The sequence below is a fragment of the Osmerus mordax genome, chromosome 11, assembly GCF_038355195.1.
Source record: "Osmerus mordax isolate fOsmMor3 chromosome 11, fOsmMor3.pri, whole genome shotgun sequence".
In the NCBI taxonomy this organism is placed as follows: domain Eukaryota; kingdom Metazoa; phylum Chordata; class Actinopteri; order Osmeriformes; family Osmeridae; genus Osmerus; species Osmerus mordax.
The window spans coordinates 8593389-8616902 of NC_090060.1; the positions used below are offsets into that span (position 1 = coordinate 8593389).

General features: G+C 48.4%; 4 protein-coding genes across 4 annotated transcripts; 2 read left to right on the forward strand and 2 right to left on the reverse strand.

Moving 5' to 3' along the window:
• Window positions 1–517: 517 nt before the first annotated feature.
• Window positions 518–6017, forward strand: si:ch1073-280e3.1 (complement factor B). Its single transcript, XM_067245665.1, has 18 exons — window positions 518–628; window positions 796–1056; window positions 1157–1342; window positions 1669–1842; window positions 2112–2219; window positions 2369–2499; window positions 2702–2840; window positions 2952–3089; window positions 3288–3392; window positions 3562–3699; window positions 4003–4097; window positions 4303–4429; window positions 4547–4694; window positions 4784–4860; window positions 4978–5066; window positions 5182–5314; window positions 5394–5443; window positions 5602–6017. Exons 1-18 carry the CDS (start codon window positions 574–576, stop codon window positions 5749–5751), a joined length of 2304 nt encoding a protein of 767 aa, XP_067101766.1. The 5' UTR covers window positions 518–573; the 3' UTR covers window positions 5752–6017.
• Window positions 6018–6022: 5 nt separating this feature from the next.
• pnkp (polynucleotide kinase 3'-phosphatase) lies at window positions 6023–11018 on the reverse strand. The gene is made up of 18 exons (XM_067245666.1): window positions 10792–11018; window positions 10312–10436; window positions 10173–10219; window positions 9693–9947; window positions 9343–9600; window positions 9102–9181; window positions 8853–8910; window positions 8589–8696; window positions 8369–8440; window positions 8101–8149; window positions 7921–7991; window positions 7670–7762; window positions 7477–7573; window positions 7208–7269; window positions 7004–7113; window positions 6794–6881; window positions 6482–6549; window positions 6023–6305 (listed from the first exon to the last, which is right to left on the reverse strand). The coding sequence occupies exons 2-18, from the start codon at window positions 10430–10432 to the stop codon at window positions 6185–6187; spliced, it is 1758 nt and encodes a 585-aa protein (XP_067101767.1). The 5' UTR covers window positions 10433–10436; window positions 10792–11018; the 3' UTR covers window positions 6023–6184.
• A 794-nt stretch (window positions 11019–11812) lies between these two features.
• zgc:162193 (TRPM8 channel-associated factor homolog) lies at window positions 11813–16858 on the forward strand. Its single transcript, XM_067245667.1, has 9 exons — window positions 11813–12568; window positions 12993–13501; window positions 13845–14146; window positions 14316–14490; window positions 14591–14685; window positions 14835–15048; window positions 15457–15693; window positions 15928–16265; window positions 16443–16858. The coding sequence occupies exons 1-9, from the start codon at window positions 11928–11930 to the stop codon at window positions 16683–16685; spliced, it is 2754 nt and encodes a 917-aa protein (XP_067101768.1). The 5' UTR covers window positions 11813–11927; the 3' UTR covers window positions 16686–16858.
• si:dkey-243k1.3 (endonuclease domain-containing 1 protein-like) lies at window positions 16834–18905 on the reverse strand. The gene is made up of 3 exons (XM_067245668.1): window positions 18554–18905; window positions 17986–18142; window positions 16834–17827 (listed from the first exon to the last, which is right to left on the reverse strand). Exons 1-3 carry the CDS (start codon window positions 18842–18844, stop codon window positions 17436–17438), a joined length of 840 nt encoding a protein of 279 aa, XP_067101769.1. The 5' UTR covers window positions 18845–18905; the 3' UTR covers window positions 16834–17435.
• Between the last annotated feature and the right edge of the window lie 4609 nt (window positions 18906–23514).

Sequence of the window (23514 nt, forward strand, 5' to 3'; positions counted from 1 at the left end):
GAAGGAGGGGGTTGCAGAGGACTGAGCCTTGAGATCAGGGACAGAGGAGGAGGGGTGGGAGGGGGGGGGAGGGTGGAGGTGGACATGGGCCAGGGGACAAGGGTAGGAGTGGTTGCGGCTCCTTCTAAACTCTTTATAATACCCGTAATGATAATCCCATCTTTTAAAACTTTTACAGGCACACACACACACGGTACACACAAAACCAGTGGCACTGGTGAGTACAGATTGAGCCATTTGGACTACAGATTGAGCCATTTGTGGTAACAAGGCCTCATTAGTAAAACGCTGGAGTACTGCATGATGAATTCTAGATGTTCTGAAGTGGAGTCTGAGATCATGGGAATACCTACAGTTCTCAGAATAGAGAACAGAAAATAGAAAATGTTAATTCCAAAAGTAGATTTTGCAATAAAAAAAGATATTGCTCAATCTCAACTTCCATGTTTCACTTGTGTTTGTTACTGAAAGATCACAGTTCATATAAAAGTGATGTACTCTTGCTTTTGTGGGCTTCACTCTGCAGTATCACACACACTGTTGCTGGGACAATCTTGTGTCTTGCAACTGGATATGCAGGCTGTATCTATCCTGTGGCTCATCCTCTCTGTTCTCTCTCTCCAGCTCGGTGAGTAGATCTTTCTTTTCCCTGTCCTCTTCTCTGCTCTTTTCTGCAGCTGTAACACCATGCAGTTGTACTGAGGACTTTGAAGAAGAACCGTATGGATACACTGAAACATTGCTGTGTATGTTTGGGTGCATGTCTTACTGTGTGTCTGTGTCTGTGTACACTAGTGTGTATGCAGGAGACCGACTATGAGTGGGAATACGAGTACGACGACATGGAGTTCCCTCAGAACTGTTCCATCAGTGAGGTCATCAAAGGGGGACGGGTGTCCTATATGCAGGCTGGCGTTCCAGGTAGCAGGCTCACCTATCACTGTGAGCAGGGCCAGTATCCCTCCCCTGTCTCCTATAGGCTCTGTGGAATGGATGGAGAGTGGTCTTCCATGAGGCTGGCCAGTGGAAGAAAGGTTTCACAAGCAAGCTGTAAAGGTAAGCCTGGTAAATATTATAGGATACAGCTAGTCATTGTTATGTAAAGTAATCTGTAATAACTTCTGTTATACTCTTTTACGACCGCCCACCACCCCAGATGTTTTGTGTCCGGGCCAAGTCCAGTTGGACAATGGAGAGTTCTGGCCCAGGGACCAGTGGCTGCGTCCAGGACAAAACCAGAGCTTCTCCTGCCACGAGGGCTACCCCATGAAAGGCTCTGCCCAGAGGACCTGCACCCTGGAAGGGGACTGGACTGGGACCACCCCCCTGTGTGGCAAGCAAGGTGAGAATAGGACTTCTTTTAAGCTGGGACCTGGATTTTACCTGTACTTTCAGAAACTGCAGACGGATGAATTTGTCATTCACAACGTAGTCGCACAATAAATGTTCTGATTTAAATAAGTTATTTTTGAAAGAGGAGAAATCGGCTGTTTCCATTTCAGTGATTACCACTTTGTACAAATTGTGTCATTCGTAAAGTCTAAGTAAAATAAGGCGAGAGAAGACCTCTTATATGGAAGCAGGCTATGAAACTCTGCTGTATCTTTTTACTCCCTATCTACCTATTCCCCTCTTCTTTTCATCCTTCTCTCTATCCCTCCCCACCAGATGATGACTGTACAGACCCAGGCATCCCACCAGGCGCTCTGCGGACCTCTGGTCGGCTCCGTGTGGGAGACAAGATCCAGTACCGCTGCCAGAGTGGCATGGATCTGCTGGGTTCATCTGAGAGAGTCTGTCTGGAGGCCCGAGAATGGAGCGGGTCAGAGCCTCGATGTCAGGGTCAGTGAGCGGACCACACCAGAGCTGGCCAAGCTGAAGTGCCAGAGACAAAAAAACATTCATACACATATTTAAGAGTTTACAGTAACTGGTATTTGGTTCCTTGTTCTGCAGTCATGTTTTTCACTTCAGTTTTATAGAGATTTGTCCTTTTGGGGGGGGGGGGGGGGGGGGGGACTCGTTTTAAGAACAGGGTTGAGCAATCTCAAAGACTCTTCTTACAATTGCAAATTGTGCTAAATATGTGTGTGTGTGTGCGTGTGTTGCAGCACCGTTTGCCTTTGACTCTCCCAGCTCTGTGGCCCAGGCCATGGGAGGATCCTTCTCTGGAGTCATGGATGTCCTTTCTCCAGAGTTCAAAAAGAAAGAAAAGAAAGGTGAACAGAGAGAGAAAAACAAAGGAGAATAGATGAAGACAGAGAGTGTGCATTTGGGTGTTTGTGTGTTTGTGTGAGTGTTCATGTGTGTGCATGTGAGAAGCACTGTACGTGCCCCATGACCCCTGCGTTCCTCTATGCTGTTCCAGTGACCTTTGAGCGCGTGCTGCGTATCACCGATGGCCGCATAAACATCTTCATCCTGCTGGACACCTCCGGCAGCATCACCGCACAACAGTTCGAGCAGGCCAGGACTGCCACCATTGCCCTCATACGCAAGGTACAGTAGACCTCCATGAACTTCTATTCAGTTTAACACTGAACTCACACATTCACACACAACACATGCAATTCTGATGAGTATGCTAACTTTCCCCAACATATCAATGTGATATCTGGATTCAGTTAATTAATTATTTGGATATTTCATTAATGAATGTAATAATTACAGAAATGTATTCATTCCCACATCTCTCCTGCAGTTGGACAGCTATCAGGTTCAGATGAGGTTCCATGTGACATCATATGCCAGCACGGCCATAAAGATAGTCTCTATCTTGGAACCCTGGTGTGACAATGCTGATGAAGTCATCCAACACCTGAATGAATTTGACCACAACAGTATGTCACTCAAATGGTTATTTGTGTATACATTCATTCTTTCCATTAATCCATTAATTAATTAATCTATCCATCCATCCATAGATCCATCCGTTTTTTTGTCCCCTCCAGGTCACAAGAGCCAGACTGGTACCAACTTGTATGCCGCTCTACGCACCGTCTACGAAGAGATGTCCTTTCTCAAACACAATGCAATAGAACGGAAATTCTTTAACCAGACGCAGAATGTCATCCTCATTGAGACAGATGGTAGGTCAGGTAGACAGAAGGTATGTCAGGTAAACAGATGGTAGGTCAGGTAGACAGCCATCATTGTTCTACAGGCTTCTCTAACACAGGCTCCTTGTTCTATGGGGTTCTCTAACACATACTCCTTGTTCTACAGGCTTCTCTAACACAGGCTCCTTGTTCTCTAGGGTTCTCTAACACAGGCTCCTTGTTCTACAGGGTTCTCTAACACAGGCTCCAGTGCGCTTGCGATGCTGGCCCAGATCCGGGATCTCCTGGGGTACAGTCCCACATCCAAGGAACACTCTCACGAGGACCTGCTAGGTCTGACACTGCTGCAGGAGTTGTCTCACGATACACTGCAAACCTGGCTCACACACACACACATTCACAGTTTACAGAACAATGATAATCCAAGATACTGTCTTTCTTTCTCTTATTCTTTCACTCTTTTACAATTTTTCTTTGTATAATGTGTGTGTGTTCCCTATAGACGTGTATGTGTTTGGATTGGGAGACAAAGTGAATAAAAAGGAGCTGAATGACATCGCCTCCAACAAGAGAGATGATCCTCATTTGTTCATCCTGAGGGAAGCCAAGACTCTGGGAGAGGTCTTCAACACCATGATCAGTAGGCTATCTATCTGTCTGTCTGTCTGTCTGTCTGTCCGTTTTACATTTACATTTACATTTACATTTAGTCATTTAGCAGACGCTCTTATCCAGAGCGACTTACAGTAAGTACAGGGACATTCCCCAGAGGCAAGTAGGGTGAAGTGCCTTGCCCAAGGACACAACGTCAGTTTGCATGACCGGGAATCGAACTGGCAACCTTCGGATTACTAGCCCGATTCCCTCACCGCTCAGCCACCTGACTCCCTTTTCTCACCGGCTCAAGAATTATTAATCTTCTGTGTTGTGTGTGTGTGTACAGGTGATGAGAGTGTGATCATGTGTGGTATTGCACAAGAGGATGTCTCCAGCGACAGTAAAGCTCACACCAGACCCTGGCGCGTCAACATCATCACGGTGCAAACCCTCTTCAATACCGGCGTTGAATGAATGGATGGATGAATGGGTGGATGGTTGGAGATGTTGATAGATGGAAGGATAGATGAATAAACAAACAAATTAATAAACCCAGACACCTCTCCAATGACAATATGCTATTCATAACACATCTACTTTATAAACCCTGGTCTCTGGGCCCTTCCTCTGTGTGGTTCATCTCCAGACCGGGTCTAGAAGTGAGAAGTGCCAGGGCACCATCCTAAGCGAGGACTGGGTTCTGACGGCCGCTCACTGCTTCTCCAACGCGGGCCACGAGGGGCTGGAGGAACAGCAGACCACTATTGAATACGGTCAGTCCATCGGGTCTGTGTTATTGTCATCTTGCAACCAAATATGTTTTTCGAGTACACTATTTGTACTGGTGCAGAGTGGATGCGAAAACTGTAGTTGCTGTGTGTGTCCACCAGGGGGAGGTTCAGTATCGGCTGCCAACCTGTTTCTGCATCCTCTGTATGACGTGATGGGTCTCAAACACAAGAACGTAAAGGAGTTCTACGACTATGACATTGCTCTGGTGAAGGTGCAGAGGAGCATCCCTATCTCTCAGAAGGCCAGGTGGGGACTCATTGAACGTATTTGCATTTATAATCTCTCAACATTACTACCAGTAAATGCATGTGTGTGTGTATGTGCGTGTTCAACAGGCCTATCTGTTTGCCGTGCACTAAGCCAGCCAGCCGTGCTATGAAGATGAGGCCCGATTCCACCTGTAAACAGCACTGTAAGACATAACCTTTTAACCTATGACATCAAATTCCAAATAATTCTCTGACCCATGACATCATAGTTCCACTGCACGGTATATTCATTGTTCTGCATGTATGTACGTGTGTTTCAGGGAATGCCTTATTCCCCACAGAGATGACCAGAGCCTACTTCATCCACAAGGAAACCCGCAAACAAACACACATCCACACTGGTAGTAGGGTAAGTGAAGACAGACGCATATATTCCAGTCAGTAAATTCACCTTCTCAATATCTCACATTTGATTGTATTCTTTGTCTGTCTCTGTGTATCTGTGTGTGTGTGTAACTGTCCAGAGACCTGACTGTGTGAAGCATGCAGAGAGGACCCTGACCCAGAACACAACTGTAACTCTGGACGAGTATGTTCCTGACAGGTTCCTGTGCACCGGAGGAACCCCATCACAGATGGACGCTTCCGCCACCAAAGGTACATTACAGGAGAGAGGTAGCCTGCACACACACACACACACCAAGTTATCTCACCAGATGTCCCTACGCTGTTACAGGTGACTCTGGTGGTGCTCTGTTCTTGACAAAAAGAATGAGGAACTTCCAGGTGAGAACCCCCTTCCAACTCTGAATTCCAGTCCAGTAACCAGTCCTAGACATATAGCAACCTAAATCCCCTGTATTTCGTTAACGTAATATTTCACCACTTAGTAGCCTTGTGGCGAAGCAGTGATCCCAGCAGTGTCTTCCGCGCCTGTCCTGTAGGTGGGGGTGGTGAGCTGGGGCACGGTGGACATACACAAGAAGCCGAGCGATAAGGAGCACGCTCGAGATTTCCACATCAACATCTTCAAGCTGATGCCGTGGTTGCGGCAGCACCTGGGGACGAAATTGGACTTCCTTCCGGATGAATGAGTGCATGATGACATCACATCCTGTAATGATTTTTCTTTCCCGTTTCCGAGGATGTGGACACTTCGACACTTCCCCCCAAGTTTCCACTTGATCAAATGCTTTAAATGCATAGTTGCACACTCTGCCCTGCGCCCTACCGCTCCCCATGAAAAGGTGTGCTAGTTTATAGTCAATGGCCTGCTAGCTGAACATTCTACTCTCTATAACTCTTGTATATTTTAAATGGCATGTACAGCATCTTTATATAAACAATAACAGCTTCAGGCATATGTGTGTTTGTTTCATCAAGCTTTATTGGACAAAGTAAAGGTCACCATTTTCACAGAATTATTACTGAAGTGACAAATGGCACAAGGTGACAGAGAGTTTTCATATCCTGGCTCACGGCTTTGGTTGGCCTCACATGGTACCCACTGGACAGGAAGCTGTTCTCCTAGCCTTCCGAGAACTGCCGGAAGAGGGCCTCTGATTGGCTGTCTACGAATTCTGGAACAAAGTGGATCTCCAGGATTTCGGAGAAGCCCTCAGACAGGCTGGGAGGAAGAAACTTTTTCCTGGGAGGGAGATGGGAATTCGGTTCATAAGACAAACCAACCTTAGCCTGTCTCTTTTCTTTCCTTTTCTCTTGCTCCCTCTTTTTCTCGTCACTTTCTCTCTCCTGTCTCAAAACTCCATGGCAGAGCAGATAGATGTGGACTGGCTGTATGTAGGTGAGGTAACCACAACTTACTTATAGCTGTGGAACACCATGTCGTTGACCTTGACGTGTTTGACAGTGGAGGGCATCATCTCACGGAACTGTAGAACACCAGAAGAAGACGAGTTTAATGTGTGAGACACTCAGAATCACCAAGGAAACAGAGCTGTATCAAAAACTAATTTACCAAGAAGACAGATGGACAGTTAATACATTAGAATAAAATAAGGAGGGAAAGAGATTGAAGATAAAGGTGGGAGAAGACAAAGAGGACGTACAGATGATAGAGTGAGGAGAGATGGAGAGAGAGAGGATCATTAATCTATAGAGAATAAGGGATATTACTCTGTTGTTGTGCTTGGCCTGCTCCAGAGAAGCAGAGAACAGGAAACAGCGACAGAAGACCCCTGCAGTCTGGGCCACCTCCACATACCTGGAGATGAATTCAAACACACACATGTTTACAACACACACAATTTCTACACACACACAAACACAGGTACACAAATAAGACACACACAGAGAAGCACTGGGGCAAAAACACACTAAAGTTACCGTTTGCGAGACTCAATGTCTGGGTTGGTGTTGTCAATGACAACACTACGGCCCTCCTTCAGGGCCCGCTGACACGCTGACACACAGCTCTGCCAGGAGCCCAGGGTGTCCTGACACATACAGGTCAGAGGTCACAAGGTGGTTTCAGGGGTCACGTAGGGTTCATGTCTGATTGGCTGAGCCATGGCTCCCCCTATTACTTACCCTATTGGCGTAGGCGTAGCCCTGAGGGACGATGTATTTGTGGAAGAATGTAGACTTTCCCGCTGGAGGACAAGAAAAGGTGGGAGAGAGAGACAGAGGAGTGTCGGCGTAAGAGAAAGAGTTAGAAAGACAAAGAAAGTAAGAAAGAAAGAAAGAAAGAAAGGAAGAGAAAATGAGAGTGTATGACAGAGAGAACGAGAGAGGAGAATGATCCTAAACTAAGAGAATAATAAGACTGTAATTTTAAGAATGTAAAACATTCCACTCACAAGCAGGGTAACCAACTGCAACGATGATTTCCTGTTTGCCGGAAGTGAGAGAGGCACTGGGTGGGTCGTACAGGCGGACATTGACGTCTAACTTCCTCTAAGGGAGAAAATGTCATGCACACACACGTTTAAGATACCCCTTGAAACATCTTCCCAACTCTGTTTTCTAGGCACAGCAGGTCCAGTCACTCACTGGGTCAAAGTCAGGCAGACTGTAGGGGGCACTCTTCCAACCCAGGAAGAACTCCTCTGGAGTGTGGAATTGCAGCTTGAGGTTCAGAGCAAACTGGGGGAGGGATAGAGGTTAGAAGGGGGATGGAGAGAGACAGAGCGAGGGAGAGAACGAAAGGGAGAGGAAGGAGGAGAGTGAGCGTGAGAGGGTAGTAGGGGTCGGGTCTTTCTCGCTGTGCTCTCACCGGTCGAGAGATACAAGGGCAGTCTCACCAGTCTGTCACTGCAGGAGAAATCTTTCTTCTTCTTCCCTGGAGCCCAGTTGACCGGCCGGCCTGCTGCATCTGATTCAGAGCACAATGTCAGCACTGTGTGTGTGTGTGTGTGTGTGTGTGTGTGTGTGTGTGTGTGTGTGTGTGTGTGTGTGAGAGCAAGAACAATCAGCTGACTCACCTCCCACATATAAACTCTGGCTCCTGTCCACAGACACGCCTCCGTTGGCCTGGACACACACACACAAACAAACATGTTAGTCTACACTTCACAGCTTGTGGGATTTAACACCGTTCACGGAATGGAAATACTGAGAAAATGGATGACACACCAAGGCTAATCTAAATATTGTTGTGACAGAGGGTGTGTATGAGGGTGCCTGACGGGGTGTGTCTGACAGAGTGTGTGAGGGTGTGTCTGTGCCTGAGGGTGTGTGTGTTTGTCTTACCTTCTCAGACAGGTGCTCCCACATCCCTGTCACAGGCTTTCTGTACACACCAGGACCGGATGCTACAAACACCTGAACACACACACACAGACACACACACAGACACACACACAGACACACTATAACACTCCATCTGTGTGTATGTATAGAGGGATGAGTGTGCATGTACTGAATGTGTGCAGGTGTGTGGGTGTGTGCAGGTGTGTGTTTCCCACTCCACCTGTATAGGTAGCTGGAGGGTTTTCAGGATGTTCTCTACTTTCAACTTGAAGTCCTCTGGTTTCAGCTTGCCTCTTGTAATGCCCATCTGGTTAGTGAAGAACACCACCTGAGAAGAAGGAGCTTCCTCAGGGTCGAAAGTCAACACTGTACAGCTCTGTATAGCTTAGCACACCACTAGTCTTAACTAGTCTCTAGTTAAGACCTTGTTTGTGTTCCACTTCCAAAGGTGGATCTCGTGCAGTACATGTGGTGTCCCTCTAACCTTGTAGCCTTTCTGCAGCAGGCTGGCCAAACGAGGCTGGATCTCAGGGAACAGAATCCTGACGATTAAAGCAAGCATGGGTCACCATGTTAACATAGTGAATCTGTAAAAGTAGCTGTGGATCATATAGCCTGTTTACCATTAGTGGCTAAATAAAAAGGTCACTCCAGACAGACAGACAGACAGACAGACAGACAGACAGGCATACCCCCCACACATGCACAAACATAAAACGATGGGCAGACATACTTCCAGTCATCAGGGCCGGTAGGAAACACCTTCCCTGACTTGGTAGTGATGATGCAACCGTCAATGTCGAAGCCTGCAATCTGGTCCACAGATGAGGGGATAAGGGGTTAGTCTCAACCATCTACAATGGCCTCCACTTCTTCACCTCTGTCTTCAAGACAGCACTAAACTCTTATATACCTGGACATGACCATACTGCAGAAACAAAACAGTTAGTCAGAAAACAGATAGTTAGACTGACCTTATTTCTTCCTTTCACTCCAGCAGCTGTGTAGAGCAGCAGGTTTCCTATCTGTTCCCACTGGCTCTGGGAACAGGCTGCAGATGACAATGATGATGATGATGATGAATAAGCTGAGTGCTTGGTGCTGCTGGCCCTCTCTGCCAGCTCCTGTAGCTGTCTGAGTTTCTCTTCAGCCAGGCGCTCATCCTCATCCTCAGTGGCCCTCTGGCGCTTCCCCCTGGGGTCTTCATCAGGGCTGTGTGACCGCTTGGATGCCTGAACAAAAACAGTAATTTCCTTGGTTGCACATAAAACATGTTGTGGCATCATGATCAGAAGTCTTGCACACATGAGGGACATCCCTGTACCTTCTTGGGAGAAGAAGCAAAGAAGTCTTTGATGCTGCGTTTGGGAGCAGGGCTCTCGTTCTTCCCTCCCCTGGTCTTGTCTGTGGCCTTGAGCCTCTCGGCACCCATGGTTCTTGGTTCTGGGGAGCCATCAGAGTACTTGACCCGGAAGGGGTGGCTCTGGTGGACCAGGAAGAGGGTGCCGTCCCTGGGAAGCCGCCCTGACTGGCCCCTGATAAGGTTCTCATCACTAAGGGAGCAGGGATTAGGACCCAGCTGAGAGGGTGGGGAGGGGTAATATGGAGGCAGAGAGAGAGAATTAATAAAGCGAGGGGAAAGTTAGATAGACACAGAGAGAGAAGAGTGGCGAGGGGGACAGAATGATGATGGTTATAAGATGAGCTGCAAAGTCAAAACAACACTGAAGAGGGAAAGATAAAGATACTGTTTGTAAAATAAAGTGAGGTACAGTTGAGCATGGGCGTGGACAGATGCTGGTACCTGAGTCACAAGAACATTCTGGTCTGCATAGCACGCTACCAGCTTCACTAGGGAGAGAAAGGCAGAACATGCTCTAAGCCATCAGACAGACATACAGGCAGGCAGAATTTAAATAAAGGCATCCTCCTCCCTCTCTTACCCTGGTGTCTGGAGCACTTCTTATCGGCGACTCCGGTCACCGGACCTCGACCCAGAATCACGGCTCGTCCGTCCGGTAGTGGGACGCAGGAACCTTCTTTACTCACCAGAGTGCACTGCATTTCTCTGCAGCAAATAAGAGAGTAATATTACTCTTAAATAAAGCTTTTACGAAAATGACTTCCAAATAACTGACATTATTTAACTGACAAGAAATTCAGTCACATGGTTAAATCAATTAAGCCAGTAAACTAGCAAAACAGATCTAAATGATGCCCTAGCCCGCTCTTATTGGCTGTGTGGACTTTGTTCATCATGAACACAAACTTGCTCAAGCTTTGCTTTGTTATACTATTGCTAAACTACTGAATTGGCGCCAACATAATATTCAGTACTACTACTATGTCGTACGTGCAAGTATAATGCAAGACACTCTTTATTATTCCGTAAATTATTCAGTTTCTCAACAAATCTAGCTTACTTTTCAGGAGATTTGCGGCACGATTTAGCAAGTTAGCAAGTTAGCTTCATCACTTCTGAGAGCGGAGTAGATTCAGTGTTACACCAATGAAATTAAACGTGTCCATCATCAAAATACATCCGTGTAGGGCTCGGGTCTTTGGGTGTATTCCGTCTAGGAAGTTCAGTTAAGGCAGAGAGTCCGGAGTGATTGTGTTAAAGTATCCCCCGGAATCATTAGGTTTCCGTGAAACCGTGAAAAGGATTGTGCCAAGTCAAAATGAACCACATGCCGTCTTGACAGTTATTTCGAGTAAGGTTTACCATGTCATTTCATTTGAAGCGCATTACTCGCTGAGAATTTAGATTTGTTTGGGGTTAAGTTTGTGTATGTGCAATAGGCTACAAATAAAATTGGATTTGACTACTAAATCAAGCACTGATGCTATACCCCACCAACACGTTTTTTCTCGTAGGCAAGTCATCGGACAGGATTCTCTGACAGCCTACATTACAGCCATTACATATGTGAGCCATACAGCTGGTTGACAATGCTGATGAGTTGGCGAGTTATACGATGCATGACTGGTCAGGTGACTTTTAAAAACAGGTTAGACTGGTTAGAGTTTTCTGCATCCTTTCCTCCTCGCCCAAATAAGTTGACTGACTTGCGATCCCTTCTGCACTGGCCACTGAGACGTGGCCCTGCCCTTTTTATGGTGGAAACCTGGCCTGGCATTGGATACTCAGAAAATGGCCCTCCTCCAGTTCAGTCTCTTCCCAGAACTGTACTTTCACTCTGATGGTGTTCTGTGCTGTTCAGACTGTCCTTCGGTCACTGGATTATATCTTTCATGTCAGTTTTTCTATGTGTCATTATCAGTGTGATATAAGCAGTGGATTTACTATAAAACAGGCAAGTCTAACTTCTGTTTATGTTTTTTTTGTGCAGCTAGTTGCAGATCAGTAGTCTATTTCAAGAGAGAGACAGGGTTTTTTGGGAACATTTTGATTGTTTATCTGCATGTGCTTGATTTGGGTTACATCTCTTAACACAATTCTGTCACATTCCTCCATGCAGAGTGACCTCACCTGCTTACGAGATAACTTAGCCTTCCTGTTCCCAGTCAACTACCCCCAACGCCCTCCTACCCAGCCATGACTCAGAGCAGCAGCAGCTCCTCTCTTCTGGAGGAGTCTTACTGCTCCCTGATGAAGGGCATCCAGGAGCTGGACCTCGGTGGGCCCATCCCCTCCGACCTGGTCCTCATCGGGGACCACGCCTTCCCCCTGGCCATGAACACCCGGGGCCAGGTCCTGATGGCGGCGTCCTTCTATGGCCGTGGCCGCCTGGTGGTCCTGGGCCACGAGAGCTACCTTACCTCCCTCCCCAATCTAGTGGACAACGCCCTGGCCTGGCTGAGCGCTGATCCAGCCCAGGACAGCCCGTCTGTGGGGATCAACCCCAGCTGCAGCGCCCTGGTGGGTCAGATCAGCGGGGGCCGCATGGAGACCCGGGTGGGGCCTCTGACCCAGGGGCTGGGGGTGTACGTAACCAATGTCTACAGTGTGAAGGGGGAGGAGAAGGGGCTGGTGGAGTTCATGAAGGCTGGAGGCGGGCTGCTGCTGGCGGGGCAGGCGTGGAGCTGGGCCCAGTCAAACCCAGGACAGAACACGTTGCTGAACTTCCCTGGGAACCATGTGTCCAGCGTGGCGGGGGTCTACTTCTCGGAGCACTGTGGGGAGGTGGCGTCTCTCCCTGTGCCCCCTCAAATACCTTCCAGCTGGATGGCTGTGGCGTGAGTAATCCCTTTTCAGAAAGAGAGGGGGGAAAAGAATAGAGATTGGGTGGAGGGATAGAAAGAGAGAGAGTGCGTGTATATGCATGATGGACAAAGAAATGTGGTAGGACAGGCTTTCAGGGCAACAAAACAGGTGGGACAGAGAGAATGAGAGGGCAATAAAGAGAAAGGTATGTTAACCAGTGTTATGTGTGCTATCATGCAACTGCCACTACTCAAAGGTGGGCAGTTGTTTCACTCAGGTCTGTGGAGGATGGAGCTTAATGCTTAATGTTTTATGTAGTGCACAAAGTGAGATGGAGGAGAGCTGTAAATAAACTATACTTAGAATGTCCTTTAATATTACTTATACCTCACTGTCACTCGCTTGCTCCCTTGCTCCTCCCTCTCTCTCTCTCTCTCTCTCCCTCCCTCTCTCCAGTATAGAGAAGGACTTCAAGGACGACCTGGAGTTCCTGCTGAAGGGTGTGTCTGAATTTGACATCCAGGGCGGAGCTGTTCCCTCCGAGGTGCTTGTCCATGGCCCTCTGGCCTTCCCCATCGGCTCCGCCCATGGCAGCTGTTCCTTCCTGGCCGGGGCTTACTACGGCCAGGGGCGGGTCATCGTGATTTCACATGAGGGCTACCTGAATCGTGTGGAGCTCGACACATTTTGGACAAACGCCGTCCGTTGGTTGGATGAGGGCCGTAATGGGCTGGTAGGCGTGGCCCCCGGTCTTGACACAAGATTTCTCCGCCAATCAGGGCTGGCGTGTGAGCAGACAGGCTTCAGGAAGGACCTGAGTGTGTATGTGTGCAAGTCCTACAGCGACCAGCATGCTGAGGACATCCAGCAGTTTGTAGCAGAGGGAGGGGGGCTCCTGATTGGGGGGCATGCCTGGTGGTGGGCAAGCCAGAACCCTGGGAGCAACCCCCTCACAGAGTACCCAGGTACACTCCAACCTCAGGCACAGTGCCAATATAGAACACCTTGTATATCCATCTATCTACATGATCCCTATCCACTACAGTTTATATTTCATACTTACATACTGTATATATAAGTGAGTGTGTGTGTGTGTGTGTGTGGTGTCTGGTGTGATTACACCAGAAGTAATCCCAGCAAATAATCATACAAAAATGATCCTACATGCCAGAGGAAGAACACAGTAAAACACATACCACACAGTATCTCCATATGTACATACTTTATTAGTTCAAGTAGTTTGTTACTGGCACTATACATTATAGGTGCAATAGGTAAATGCCTGTTGGTGTTGTTTACATTCCCTAGGCAACCGCATCCTGAACAGGATGGGCCTGAGCCTGTTGGGCGACACAGTGCCGGCAGGCTGCTACCCAGCCCCAACCCCCGGTCAGTCATGCTCTCAGGGATACCACTTCCGGCAGCTTCTGCGCCGCTTCGCCAGTCACGTGAACACTGGGACGGAGCTAACACAGCATGATGAGACCTGTCTTAAGAAGCTGGGCAAAGACTGCTCTATGTTCCTGAACATGCAGGCGTACGACTGCTCCTCGTACGCCAACGTCCTCTCCTCGCTGACCGACATCCTGAAGCAGGCTTCCGTCCCACAGGTACACTTGATCTGACTATTAGTACAGCACCTTTTAGGACTGTTCCATTGGCTGTGGTTTGATGGGCAAACTGAACCAATTTCACCCATACATTTCACATTATACTCTAAGGTTACTCTCCTCCTCTCAAGCCAGCCTACAGGTATTTTCTGCACTCCCTTCCTCACAGGTGTGCCAGTCATGCCCGGTCAGCCAACCCAAGGACCACCTGCTCTTGAATGTGGGGGCAGAGGTATACAAGGTGTGCCCGGACCCGGATGCTCTCCTGCCGTACCTCATAAAGGACCAACCCGTCATGGGGGTGCGGTACAATACTAACATCACCATCAGAACCAAGACTGGAGGTGAGGTCTTCATATAGAGACTATACGTCTGTCTGTCTGTCTGTTCGTCCATCCCTGTTTCCATGTCTGATTGGTTAAACTGTGTGTGTTTGTGTTTCAGGTTCAGAGGAGTGGATCAGTACAGGTCTCTACCTCTCCCCTGGTATGAGAACATACATGGCCTTTCCCCCAGAGATGGTCAACCAGGGCTGGAAGGTATACCAGATTCCTCATAAAAACACGCAGAAATTCTCTCCCTTATCTCCAATCAACACATACTATATGCATTCACAATTAAATTGCATGCAAGTGTTATGCTTCTCTAAATGATAATGTTCGTTTATGTGTGTATTTGTCAACCTCAGGTGCAGATTGGCTGTCAGACTGATTACATTGGGAACTCATCAGAACTGAAGCGGGCGGCGTCCGTCTGCCAGAAAATGCCTGTCGACTCGGAGATGATGCAGGTGTGGAACCTGTGGGGCGGGCTCATCTACGTGGTGGCTCCGCCCAACACGGAGGTGGATGGGGCTGAGGCCATGGTTCAGGTGGCCATACCGGCACCCTACTACAAGTCTGGTGAGTGTGTGTGTCGGTGTGCGTGTGTGTGTGTATTTAGAAGACCGAGAGAGAGGTAGTGCTGGTTGAAAATAACGTAAGTAAATGTAATTGTAAAATGTTACATGCTGAGTGTAAAATGTTAGTATTTTGATCATAGTATCTGAGTGTTCATGTGGCCATCATGTGGTTTCGTTCACCCATGTATTCATCTGATGTTTGTGTGTTGATGGTCTTATTTGTAGTGTATCAAATTGTAGTGTGTTAAATTGTTGGTTGATTGTTTGTTTGTTTTGTTTTTTGTTTGTATTGTATGTTAGGACTCTCTTTGTAATGAGAGGGTTCATCTAAAGCTGTTTACCCTCGTGAGTTTCATTATTTCATTCATAAATATTTGAGTTGTCCTATTGGTTGCTCATCCCCCTACAGGTGTGACAACCCTTGCTGATTGGATGATCCTGCGCACTGCCCCCTCCCCTTGGGCGGAGCTGGAGTTTGAGAACATCATCCTGACGGTGCATTCGGATGTGGTGCGCGGCCTGGAGCGCCCTGATGAGGTCGCTGCGCTCTGGGATGACATCATGAGGGGCGTTGCTGACCTGGCCGCTGTGCCTGCCAAGTTCACCCGCAAGGAGCGCTTCGTAGCGGACGTCCAGATATCACATGGTCTCTCTCCGTCTGCATATCTCTCTCTCTCTGTCTGTCTGCCCATTTTTATTTCTCTCTCTCTGCATCTCTCACTCTCTCTGCATCTCTCTCTCTCTCTGTGTTTCTCTGTCTGTCTGCCCATCTTTGTCTTTATTTCCCTCTCTCTGTCTCTCTCTTCCTGTCTGCAAATATTTCTCTCTCTCACGTCAAAGCATCACACTGAATCCTCATGTACTTCTCTGGAACCCCCAGGCTTCATGCACGCGGGCTACCCCATCATGATCCAGTCCTGCTCCGCCGCAGAGCTGGTGAACGTTAAGCAGGCACGGAGCTCCGGCATCTGGGGGGTCATCCACGAGCTCGGGCACAACCAGCAGAAATGGGCCTGGGAGTTCCCCCCCAACACCACCGAGTGCACCTGCAACCTGTGGTCCGTGTACGTGCATGAGCAGGTTCTGGGGGTGGACCGGGCTCAGGCCCACCCCAACATGTCTCTGGTGAATCGGCAGATCCGGGCTGAGCAGTACGCCAAGGGGGGGCGGGACCTGGGGGCCTGGGACATGTGGACCGCCCTGGAGACCTACATGCAGGTGACAAGGGGGAGGGATTTGTAGAACCTGTTTGTAGAACGTCCTAGAACACACTCTAGGACGTGTCTTGGAAACATCTTTTTACAGTGTGCTCCGTGACACCTTTCTAAACACTCCCTGTGTTTTACCACTCCCACACACTTTCCCTCCATCCATCTTTTCTCTTATTTTTTCTAGCTCCAGGATGTGTTTGGCTGGGAGGCCTTCAAGAAGGTGTTTGCACAGTACCACACCATGCAGAACGTTCCTGGGGACAACACGGGCAAGATGAACGTGTATGCACAGACCTTCTCCCAGGTGGTGGGGAAGAACCTGGCTTCCTTCTTTAAGGCCTGGGGCTGGCCCATAGATGGTGCCACTGAGGAGAAGCTCTCCTCCCTGCCAGCCTGGACAGACCACCCCATGGCTCAGTACGGCTAACCTGGAGAGACACCGACCGGGGGGGGGGGGGGGGGGGATATATGGATATATATGGATATCTGTACAAGAATTTAGCTATAGTTGGTGAAGGGAGGTGAAGGGACCTATGACTGTACTGTGTAGAGTAGGCAGTGACAGACAGTTCAAGAAGTCTGAAGCACACCCCTTTATTGCTCTGACTGACACTTTAATCAAAAACCGAAATGGCGGATAAATGCATCTTTATTATTTAACAGTTACACTTGTTTAACAACTGTAACATAATCATAACATTTTGCTTTCTATAAATTATAATAAATAGCACACATACAAACAAATAGTGACACTGATTTCTGATATGAGAGACTGTACAATGTCCTTTTTACTCCTCATTGTCAACTCGTATCATGTTGCTATTTGCAAATGTAGGCTACCTCAAGCCCTCACAGAATTACTTCCATGGCAACTGAACTGACACACTGAATATTCACCGTATTGTAAAACATGATTTATTCATTCAATTGTGAACGTATTTTTACGGTTGAAGCAATTGCACACCGGCATGGGCCAGTTATTTTCACTGCATCAACTGAAATGGAAATTGAAAAAGAAATTCATGAAAAATATTGCTTAATATTAGTAGCCCCAGATTTGAGATAATTTATTCAGACAGTATTCCTAATGTTAACCTTTTGCCTACGGATAGCCTGGGAACCAGACCAATCTGCAAGCTCATGGTTAATGTCGGCCAAAGGAACTGCGCCCCACGTTTCATGCCTGGCAGTGGTTATGGAACAGCTGCCCGACTGGCGAGGTATCAAACTGCTGCAGGAAAGCACTGAGCTCGGTCAGAGAGTGCTGGTCGACCCTGTTCTGCTCGGTGTTACGAGCGGTGGCGGCGCCGCTGAGAACGGGCCTCCCGTTCGCGTCCACGCAGCAGTAGGCGTTCCACATGTAGTCGGGGATGTTGACTCTCCTTACGTTGTTCTTGATAATCCAGTTGTCGGTGGAGGGAACGGCGCCCACCAGGACATACGCCTCGGAACACTGGGTACGGAAAATGTCGGTGAGGTCCAACTCGTGGATCCTCCACGCATCCTGGTTGAATTTGGGGTTCTGCGGAACCACGTTGGTCAGAGTGAAGGTGGCGTTACGACCTGGGACTTAAAGAGAAGAGAAGGATTGGGGTAGAGATGGGAGGGAGGTATAAAGGAATGAACATGAGGTGATTTAAAAACATTTTCCCAGTAAAACATTTGCTAAACAGTTAATAATGTAAGCCTATGGGCCAGGACATCTAGGGTTCCAAGAATTGCCCTACCAGCATGGTGTCCATTGGGGTTCAGGTGCCCACGGTCAAAGCCAGAGTGTTTGTAGTCCTCGTTCAAGGCCTGCCTCTCACCCAGGAAGATGTCAGGATTGTCCTTACCCAGCCAGTAACCATCCTTCATCTCAGCTGCCCAAGAACTGTTCACAAGCTTACACATAAAAACAAACATTTTGATTCATTTTCACAGTTCTGTGAATATTTCCAAAAAAAACTTTCAATCAGTGAATATATTTTTTGTCTTTTCTTCTCCAAAGGTTACTTCAGCACTTCAAAAGGTTGCCTCTGAAAGTAATTAAGCTAACTTGTCTTGCACGCCAGCTATGTAGAAGTAATTTTACTTTTTATTAACATGAACCAAATCAAATTGACCTCAGATATCTGAGCCAATTGCACTCCCTTTTACATGCTACTGACCCTAGCCTTGACCTCCGCTCCCTGCCTTCAATTTCCGAGTACCTGCCTGTGGTTTGAAAGTCAAATCAAACACACCTCACTACAAAACAACACCACAGCCACCTATCTGTTGCCTCAGACTCTGGCCCCCGTCCCAGTGACCCACCTGGGGCTCCACAAACCAGCGCTTCTCCCGGCCTCCGCCATTGCTGGGCTGGAAGCGGTAGGCTGAGTACACAGCGATGCGGTGGGCGGTGTCGTACAGCGTGGCAAAGTGGTACCGGTTGGCAAAGCGTTGACATAGGCGGGCAGCACCAGGCGTGGTGGCGCCCCACTCCGGAACCTTCCCCTGGTAGAAGTACTCCAGACACTCCGGAACGTCCTGGAATCGAGCAACCACATCCGCCTCGACGAGGGAGAGGGAAAGGAAGAAGAGGAGCGAGAGGAGGGCATGCATGGCTGCTGTTGCTGCAGTCTGCGTGATAGTGGAAGGTTTGAGTTGGAGGGGTCTAGCTTGGTTGGGGCCCTGGTCTGATCTGGTTCAACCTGTTCTAACCTGGGTTATATAGTCTTATTACACACACCAGCTACTCCTCCTCTCTCTAACACTGCCTCTCTATTATCTGAGTTTCTGACACGTGAAGGACCCTCCTCGTGTGTAAAGGACCAGGTGCATGGAGGTCAGTGGAGGTTGTAGCTGCATCTGTTCTGCATGTGCAGCGTTCAGTGTCCTCAGGAACAACATCACGACTGAAAATACACATGAAAGCTCAGCAGCTCAAGGACGAATCACTCAAGTTAGGTTGATTAGAAGAAATGACAAAAAAATAAAGCAGAAACACACTCTCCCCAGGCGTTTGATGGTAGGAGTTCAAAATAAACATTTGGTTACACAACCCTGGTCTCACATGTCGGTTTCCCAGGCTACAGGGGGAAATGGTAGGGGGTGGGAGGTAGAGAGGTTGGGAGGAGGGGAAGGGGTAGAAAGGTGGAAGGGTGGAAGGGTGGAGAGGCGGTGGCATGGAAAAGAGTGGGGGTGGAACTGTGAGGTGAAGGAAACGTCGAGAGATGGAGGGGTGAAAGGGTAGAGTAGTGAAGGCTGTGAAAGACCTAGAGGTGGAGGGGAGGTGAAAGGTTGAGGGTTAGAGGGGAAGACTGTGGAGGAACAAGATCAGTGTTGCGCAATGCTCTTCCTGGAGAGCTACTGTCTTGTAGAGGATTCTACACTATTGTTTACATCTCTGATCCACACCTGATTCTAAGAACTCGCTTGTTGACAAGCTTGTCTTGTTTCAACTGGGATTGGAGAGAAAACATACAGGTACTCTGGACTAAAGGATCAAATCTGTTATATATGATCCATGTTTGATCAGACCTGTTTGGTGTCTCATGAACAGCCCACAGTGTTTTGCTGGAAGAAATACACCTGTTGTTATTGGCTGTTTGGCCTGCGTTCCCCTACTCTCCACAACGCTAGTTTTTTGTCTTTTTAAAGTAAATAATTATCTTGACAAATTCACATACTCCTGTCTGTGTGCCTGTCTCTGTCTGCTGACTTCAGACTCCAATCTTTCACACAGAAGTTGCTGTTCTCACACTCCACCACTAGATGGCAACGTTGTCTTATGACTCATGAAGTCCAGCAGTAGAGACCTGCTATATTCCTGGGAGCAAGACCTCTATTTACATACTCATTTCTTAACCCATGTAGCCATCGCTCTATATCCATCTCTGTATCCCCCTGCCTATCCTCATCAGGATGTTTCTTTTATCACAGCTCAGAGAAACAGTCTGTATCTAACACAGTGTGGCATCACAGGGCCTGAATGGCACTTCTAGAGCCGGCTGTGGGACTCCCTCCAGGCGTTCATTAAAGAGAGAACACACCCCGAGTGACAAGCACAAGGTAATTATCCGACTCCGCTATGACAGGTGTGTCTGTTTGTCTGTCACTACAGGAAGCATCCGAGATGGACAGGCTTCTTCCTATTGGTCTTGGCCACTCCATTGATGAAGCTTTGGGGCATTAATTGCCTGTGGCCTTCCCTTCTTTCACAGGATCCTGTGTAGATAACATTTGTTAATCTTCCTTGAAGTTTATACATCAGATTATTCATTTTATAGTCATATAATTATCCAGTTCTATTCATGATATTTTCCAATAGTAGGACATAGTGGGTGGAGGTCACTGTGTTTATCTCTACTGTACATACAAACCAAACTATGCTGGAGTGAGTGTCTATATGATGTGTGTGTACAGGAGTATGTGTGAAATGTGGGCTGTTGTAGTTTCTGCAGGTGAGTGTGTGAGTGTGACAGAGTGTGTGTCTCCATCTCAGGATTTGATGACTCATCACCGGCATTCTAGAAGGTGCTGTAGCGTGCATTGTTTAGTCTTGTAAAAGGTTTTTCTTGAGTGGTACACGCATCATGTACCATACAGTAGATAACGCCTTTCATACTGTGGCGTACTGTAACATTTGAAAGGCTGTTCACCTTACAGGCTGTCTGTAAGCACCAAAAGCGATGTCTGAGCCTCACAGCTTGTGTGTTTGGGTTTTATGTCTGTGAGCCTAACTGGCTGGTTTGCTAAGCTTGCGGCCTGTGTCTGTTCTGTCTTCTTCCAGTCTGTCAGGGTGAGGAGAGCTGTGATGCTGCTTCTCTGGCAGCCTGTTCTAGAATCCTGATGTGCAGGGAGGGAGCAGAGAAAGACTCACCAAGGAAACAGGAGGACAAAAAAAGCTCATTCAAAACACCCCAATGGCAGCACCACCCAATATCTACTACTTCTTTATCAATGCCCTCCCTCTCGCGTTCTCCTCTCTCTCCCCACCCGCTTTCTTCTCTCTCTCAACCCTCTCTCTTCTCTCCTCTCTTTTTTCTCTCCATCCTTTCTCCTCTCTCTCTCGTTTTCTGAAAGTCAATTCATTTCAGATGCATTCATACATTTCCAATATCTTTATGTATGAGCCCACTCACCCCCTCCCTCCCTCCCCATTACTGTAATCCATCACTCTTCCATCATCCTCCATGCAAACAGGCCCAGTTACCATGGCAACCACCTCCGGCCCGGCAGTGCGCAGCCTGACTCTGATTGGCTGGTCGGGAGTCAGTCTTAGCCTGTCTGGTGGATGTGGTAATTGGCTGGGAGACTCAGCCCCCCTGTACCCCCACCCCACTCCACACACACACATACTGTACTACACACACACATACAGTAAACCTCTACACATACAAACACACAGCAGAGAGCAGACATCCTTGAAGGTAGTAGAGAGAGAGACCAGGGTCAGAGCACTGCACCAGGCTATGAGGGGGGGGAGGGGCCCAGCAGATTTTTGGGCCGGTTTGTGTGTGCGTCGGCGTCTGTTCATGTGTGTTGGGTGCGTTGGCGTTTGCGCGCCTGTTTGTGTGTGTAGACGAGCATGTGTGTATGTGTGTGTTTATGAGTTTGAGTGTCTGCTTGTGTGTGTGTGTGATGAGGTACTGTAGTTGTAGTACAGGCAGTAAGGCTTGGGACCAGCGCCAGCAGATGGATGGAGGATCAGGGTTCCAGCCAGACCGTTAAAAATACCTAGTTCCCTGAGGGACCCAGTGTAGCAGCATGGAGGAAAGACCAACCCAGTCTGGGTCCTCACCCCTCCTGATCAGACACCATGCTACCAGAAGGAGTAGCTGCACACACACACACACAACTGACAACACACACATTTTAAACAAGCTCAGACTGTTTGATTATTTGATAGTACTTTTACAGCATTGACATACACACACACACACCACAGACTAGAACTCAGGAGCAACTATTTTTATTTCATCTTTTTAATGAAAAAAAAGGAGAAAATACAAAACAATATTGGGGAGGTCAGCCTTGAGGAGGCTGGATGAATATACAGAGCATGAGTGACAGAGATGCAGTCCTTATTATAAAGCATTCCTGCAGGGTGAGGGCAGGAGAAGGGACAGGAGGGAGGCAGGGGGAGGGGCAGGAGGGAGGCAGGGGAAGGAGCAGGGGGAGGGGCAGGAGGGAGGCAGGGGAGGGACAGGAGGGAGGCAGGGGGAGGGGCAGGAGGGTGGCAGGGAAAGGGGCAGGAGGGAGGCAGGGGGAGGGGCAGGAGGGAGGCAGGGGAAGGGGCAGGAGGGAGGCAGGGGAAGGGGGAGGGGCAGGAGGGAGGCAGGAGGGAGGGAGGGGGCAGGAGGGAGGCAGGGGAAGGGGCAGGAGGGAGGCAGGGGGAGGGGCAGGAGGGAGGGAGGGGAAGGGGCAGGAGGGAGGCAGGGGAAGGGGCAGGGGGAGGGGCAGGAGGGAGGCAGGAGGGAGGGAGGCAGGGTGAGTATGTTAATCTCCATCAGGGTGAGTATGTTCAAAAAACATTTTGTCCAGTGTATTTATTTACCAAGAGACAGTTACAGAGAAAAACTTAAATACAAATGTGCACACACACACATGCTCACACACACTCTCTCAAACACACACACATACACAGAGTAATTTCATATTTGGGAAATAAAAGTTGAAGCAAGATCACAGCACGGACATGTACATGTAGAACAGAGGCTCAGATCGTGCTCGCTTCTTCCTGGGGGGGGCCGGGTCGAGCATGTGACCCTTACAAGACCCCTGCATGACCCATGACCCCACAGAACATGGAGGTGGGGCAGGGTGGAGAACAAGGAGGGAGCGGAGGAACCCCCACGTCCCCCTCCATTAGTCTGTGTCCCTATACAAAGTTGAAAGTTCATATAACATATTGGGTTGACCCCCCCCCCCCCTCGCCTTCCCATTACCCAAACTCAACCCCCCCCCACCAACCCCCCGACCCCCAGACAATCAAGACTGTAGTCCACCTAAGTGCCAGAATGCATCCCAAAGTAAAGGCTTTTTATCATTAGTATCATCACTCATACTATCAGATCACTAACGTACACATATACATACACACATACTCAACACCAATAATCACTCACTTCCTGGTTTGTGTGATATCATCGGCTTTTTGTACTGGAAATATCAGTGGTCAGATCTGATGGTAGATAACTTTACACAGGTACTGTGTGCCGCTGGTTCAGTTGTGGCAGGACAGGTGTGATCTAGTTGCCATAGAGACAGCGCAAGAACATTATATTACA